Below are 6000 nucleotides of genomic sequence, written 5' to 3'. Positions count from 1 at the left end.
TTTTTCTGCAAGCTATGCACACATTGCCACAATTCATCATTGTCACTTACTGTCTGTTGGGACTTTTTGACAGTGTGGGAGGGCAGATATTTAGAGAGGAGTAAAACACCAGAAACCGTAACACAAATTGCTCCCAGCATTTGATTTCTGTAGGCAAGAGCCCATCAGGGAGAGTGCTTCTCCCACCATGGTGCCTCACCTGGAACGGCCCCATCATGGCTCGTAAGCCATAGGGAAAGGAGATCTTCTGAGGGATGTGGTGGGAGAACAAGGAGAGGTCTGGGGAGCTTGGAGAATGGCAGTTTGGAGTTGAGTTGAGTAGGAAGGGCAAAGTAAACACCTGGAGGGTTGGAGGGGACAGAGGTTGCCACTTGAAAGACACAGAGCAGTGCTTGGCAGGGAAGGAGTCTTGGTAGGTGGTCACACAGGGTGCCTGTGGAGGGGAAGCTGAGGAATGGGGATGGTGTTTGGGAGTTTGCTTACAGATTGCTGCACTGACACAGTCTGGAAGTGGGTAAAGGTGAACAATAAAGGGCAGGGATGGTTTTTTTTCCAAAGCAAGGGTTAGGGTTTTGTTTTCTGAAGAAATCTTGTAATTGTTTAAGCCAGATTTCCTCCCTCCTCCTCCCACCTAACTCCTCTGCAACCTGGTGGATTGTCATGTTGTCTGTGGTACAGGTAGACTGCCAATTTCTAGTTTTATTCTAATTTATAAGAGCATCTGTTGTTTCTGGATATATATATTAAAAAAAGGTAAATATCCCTCTTCAAAATAATGGGTTTAAATAAACAAACCTGAAGTAGTCTTCTTCCAGTGAGCAACAGATAATGATAAGGCTTGTAAAACTTTTGCCCTGTCTTTAGTCTCTTTACAGGCTTGTCAAGGCTACCTTTCCTAACTCAAGAATTCTTGCTCTGTCTGTGTCTCAGTTGGAATTTGAATAGCAGCATCTTCACCAGTTTTCTGTCTGAGGTAGGGAAGAGAAGGTAAAAATGGAACCTGTGTGTGGGAACAGCTTCAGCTTGATATCCCTGGAGACTGGCTGAAACTGTTGTATGGTCCTGAATCCAGAAAGAACATAGGCTTCTGCTGAACTTGAAGTATCTGCAGAATCCCTTCTTTTGTCAAGCTCCATAATGTCTGAAGGTTAAACACAGCCATTCTTGGACAAAAACAGTGAAAGTTTTCTTACACTGCTAGTATAGTGCCTGTGGATCAGGCAATCTGCTCCTATTACCATCTAATCCCTGGATTTTCGGTTGCAATTTTAATTAAGAGAGTGGCCATTCAGTTTTTAATCTGTTCATCTAAGGACCTGAAGTTTTTTGTTCTCATCTAATTCAAAAGCAAGTCTGTCACTGAGTCCAGTGGTTACAGAATTGTGCCTGTTATTTTTCCCTTCTCCCCCACAACCCCCCTCTTTCCCCAAGGTTTTCTTTAAAGGGTAAAACCCTCAGGAGACAGAAGTACACCAGAATCAAATAGAATAAAATAATTTCCTAGGCTCATTTTCAGAAGTAGCTTTTCCCCCCTTTCCTATTTCCTACCACAATCTTTCCTTTTCTTTAATAATCCGCAGCTGCATAGTGGAGTAGAAATCAGAGGTTAAAAAAAAAAAGAAATAAAAAAGAAGTGTATGTTTGGGTCTTAAATTAATATACACATTAATTTATATTTAATTGTGCCTTATCAATAGGCTGATGAACTTAGGTGTTTGCTGCTGCCATTGGTCATGATGCTCTGTAGCAGGCAGAAGCAGCAACTGCTGCTGATGGAAAAGAAAAGGTAGTGAAGGAGGAGGGGAGAAGAAGGTGGGAGGCGAGGGGATTGGCTGCTCTTAGTGCCATTCACAGCTGCGGCCCCGGCTCTTCCGCTGCTCCGGCTCTGGCTCTCCCTTGAACAGCTCCTAGAGAGAACAGGGCGTGCGGAGCTCGGATCACCAGCATCATGCTCCTCGGGCTTGGATCGTAGATCCCCCTCTTTGAACACTGAAACAACTCCTTCGTCTTTCAGCGTCCCGAGCAGACCCAGCGAGAAAACAAGCACGTGAGAGAGAGAGGAAAGAAAGAGGAGGAAGACGAAAATCTGCAACCAAGGGGACTAAAGCAAAGAAAAAGAGTGCTTTGCTTGCACAGCTGCAAAGTGGGAATTTAAAGAGCTGCAGAGAGAGAGAGATTCCAGCTCATCAGCACATACACATTGCAGAATTACAGATCCAGGTAGAAATGACATCAACAGGGAAAGAAGGCAGCGGAGCTCAACATGCACAATATGTTGGACCCTATCGTTTGGAGAAAACCCTAGGAAAAGGACAGACAGGTTGGTTCTTTTGCAGCAGCACCGGTGCTAGAGGGAAGGTGCTGTAGCAGCCGGCGAGGTGCTGGGGATGGGGTGTTCGAGGGTTCAGCTTTTCCCATTTGCTGTTTCAGTGAAGATAATATTCATGGGGGGTTTTGGCCTTTATTTATTTTTCGTTTTCATTTTAATTCCTTCTTTTCTTCATTTTTTTTCTTTTATCCTTAAAAAAAAAAAGAAAGAAAAGAAAAAGAAAAAAAGCCTAGGATGCTTTATGTTCATTACTCCTGCTAATGGGTGTTGTTCTGATGACAGCCAGAGTGCATGCAGAGGAAAAAATAGATGATCTGCTGCTAGTGAATTTTCACATCCGTTTTTTCACTGCCCTACTTAGGAGCATTTTTCTTTTTAATCAAATAATATAGAAATTAAAGGTTCACAGCCTGTAGTACCGAGGAGGTGGTGGTGGTGGTAGTGGGGGAGTCACCAGCAGTATTTCATGACATCATGATTGAAAAGGGTGTAGTCCTTAAGGTGCAGTTGGGGGGGGTTGTTGGAAATATGTACAGTACATCTCTGGCGCTGACTGCTGTGGGTATTTAGCAAATATGGATGGATGGGCTGGTGGTTTTTGTGGGTAGGGTCTGAAATAAAAGAAAAATAGAGGATCGGTAGCAGAATTCATTCTGGTTATGCTGTGTTTTTGTAGGAGGGGTTGGGAGGGGGGAAGGGAGGTTATTTAATTATTTTTCTTAGGGCTTGTTTATGAAACTTGCCCCCAGCAGATTTTCCTGAATGGAACAATGGTAAGAAATATTAAAAAGAGGAAAGCGAGTGCAGGGAATTAGCAGAGAGCAGGTGCTTCTGCCCTACATGACATAATTAGATCCCCTAAATGTGTTCAAGATCTGGACTTACTGTTGCTTGCTTGGATAGCATATTCACTTCAAGGGCAGGGGAGGATTAATTGGAAGAAAAACCCTTAAAAAGAAGCCCAAACGTCTTCCTTCTTAAAATATTTTATTTTTAGTAACAGGTGCAATAAGCAGTGGCATCTGGCAAATTCACTGGGTTGGGATCCCCCCAAAAGTGGATTGAGACTTGAGGTTATAATTTTGGAAAGGGGTAAGATCAGCCATAGGGGGGCTTCTTTGGGCATGTGGGTGTTAAGTGTTGTTCATTATGGTGGGACAATAAAACATGATGCATTGTGGTGTATTTTTTTTTATAACCCAGCCGAGCTTTGCCCATCTGTTGTCTAAAGGATTTAATAGGCGTTTCCATCCCCAGCTGCTGCCTCTGCTCTGCCTGCTTCCTCACTGCCCTGCGTGGCAGCAGCTCTGCAGTCCGCAATTTTCTTAGGGACACAGTCAAAATCCAGATCTTTCTCTGTAAGAAGCAATGCTCTTCTGAGATGATTGATTATAACCTCCCCCCCATCCTTCCCCTCCTCTTCACAACCCCATAGCAACCGTTCAGAGACATGGATGAAGATGACATTGTCTTCTAGTGGAAGTGACTTTTATTTATATTTCTTTTTTTTTTTTTCAAATCTCTTCAGTATATCAGCTGCTATAGGTAGTTCTCTGTCACTGTTTTGGTTACCACCTTTATCCTTTGCATAGCTCACTGGGTCTTTTGCAGCAGTGTTCTTACTAAAATCTGTTCTGATGATGGTAATGAAAATATCCTACAAGAAAAATTATGGTATAATTTTAATAAAACTGCCCTATTTCTGCTGATAATCCTTTCCTGAATGCTCCAGGTGATCAAAGAGCCAGCTGTAGATGACAAATTCATTTTTGTCTCCATCACCATTTCCTTTTTTCTCTCTCTCTCACCTTCTCAGTACCCCTCCCTCCCCTTTAAATGCAATTGTGCCTGAGATTCCTGAAAATACAGCTGCATTAACCTTTTGCTCCATGTTCTTATAGCCTGACGTTGTGGTCCTAAAGGGTTATCTGCAGCTTTGGTTATGTTTTTTTCCTCTCTGCTAATCTTCCTATCTTCCTCCTAAGTGATTAGAGACGTGGGGGTGGAGAGAGAAGAACAGGATGTATTTAGAGGCTTGCTGCTGTTGGCCTCTGCAGTTATTCAACCAGCTGGACAAGGGTGAAAGTTTCCTTTTGCAGTTTTACCTTATAACTGATCTTTATAGATAAGTCTCTGCTGTTTGCACACATGAATGCACATGAAATGCACAATACACGGTGTCATAGAAGCTGGAGGTGGGGGAAGGAGAAAGAGAGATCTTGAAAGTAGCTGATGTCAGTCTGTGTCTCTCTTTTTATACCCGCCCTTGATTAATGGAATAATGCACTGAGGTGAAATCTAACTCAGTATTAAACATACATGGCTAAATATGGAAAGATGCCTTCTGGTCTTCTCGCATTTTCTGTGCTAATCACATTTGGGAGCATGCAGAATGGCATAACCAGTGTGTGGCATGTAGCTCATCCTCATCCTGCTTGTTTTGGTAACCTGCAGCATTTCAGGGAAAGGACAAGCAGTGCAGTAAGAGGACCTGATTCACCATAGTATGTTGGGTATCTTGGCATTTGGGTTGCAGTGGCTTACAGATGAAGGAAGTTGTAATTGTGATTGTAATAATTCATTTAGAGCTTGACTTTGAAGCTTGGAAGATTAGGAGGTAATGTTTTGGAATTTTTTTTTCCAAGGCGATGAGGAAGAGTGAGGAGAAAAATCTGGCAAAAAGAAATGATGAATAGAAGGAAGTGTAAGTTTTGTTGCAAAGTCCTGTCCATTTGGCAGTGATCTTCATATCCATGACTTTTATTTGGAATAAAAAATTATTGACTCCATAAAGTTATTTTAGATAGGCAGGTCAAGCTTTGCTCCCAGATACATGGGCGCTATATAAACATATTAATCACTCTTACCTGCTTTTACTGACATCAGAAGAAGGGGTTCAGAGCAGACTTAGGATGCCATGGAGGGAGAATGTAATGGTAGGTAAAACTCTCTTTGGCTTTCTCTCTGTGAAGTTCATGCTGATTGCCATCTTAAAAGCTGGAAAAATGTATTTACCAGTAGCCAGCAACCTACTGGTCCCTGCAGAGAGGTCCGGTTGTGGTATCTGGGACATTAGTGGGACCTGGTGACATCTGGCTGTGGGTGGGCAAAACTGACAGGGAAAAGCCTTCTGTTCAAATTGGTGGGTAACAGCTGAAAGTGTTGATCGATCAGATATGCAAAACTTGTCCTGAGCAGCCTTCTGGGCTGGTGCGTCACGTTTGCCGAGGGTGGCTGATGCCACAAAGAGAGGATTAGAGCCTCTCAGGCGTAGAACTTGGGAGGGGGCTACACAGGGCAGTGCTAAAAAATGGTTGGGCTTAGGTCTTTGCCCCTAGTGGGAATGAGAGAGGGACAAAAATGCTTTTTAATAACGCAACATATGAATTTAACATATCATTTGAGTACCGTACCAAGATGGTTTGCTTTTGTAATAGGTTCAATTTAGAGCACCTCTTCCTGACGTCATCTGCCAGAATAGCTTATGGAATCTCTATGTAAATGATCTTGCAAGAATATGAGAGGCATCAGAATCTTGATTGTTGTACTAAAAAAATTATTTTGCAGAATTGCCAGAGTAAAAAAATCACTGCTATGTATATATATGGATGTGTCGGGAAAGGTTGTTTTATCTCAGTTCCATTGGTACATTCTTTTACAGTTAATTAGAG

The 6000-nt window shown here is 42.6% G+C and overlaps 1 protein-coding gene across 9 annotated transcripts in view; it reads left to right on the top strand.

Annotated features, from left to right (window-relative positions):
* Nucleotides 1–1865: 1865 nt before the first annotated feature.
* The window catches only part of BRSK2 (BR serine/threonine kinase 2), a 304432-nt gene continuing 300297 nt past the window's right edge, over nt 1866–6000 (top strand). For 7 of the 9 annotated variants that reach the window (XM_030948605.1, XM_030948603.1, XM_030948602.1 and 4 more), the window contains exon 1: nt 2227–2320. In XM_030948605.1, the coding sequence (XP_030804465.1) occupies nt 2227–2320 (94 nt within the window). Of the gene's footprint in view, nt 2321–6000 lie in introns of all 9 variants that reach the window. The other 2 variants (XM_030948597.1, XM_030948596.1) reach the window with 1 other exon arrangement.

The sequence above is a fragment of the Camarhynchus parvulus genome, chromosome 5 (genome assembly GCF_901933205.1).
Source record: "Camarhynchus parvulus chromosome 5, STF_HiC, whole genome shotgun sequence".
Taxonomy (NCBI): Eukaryota; Metazoa; Chordata; class Aves; order Passeriformes; family Thraupidae; genus Camarhynchus; species Camarhynchus parvulus.
This window is presented reverse-complemented; position numbering and strand designations above follow the sequence as displayed.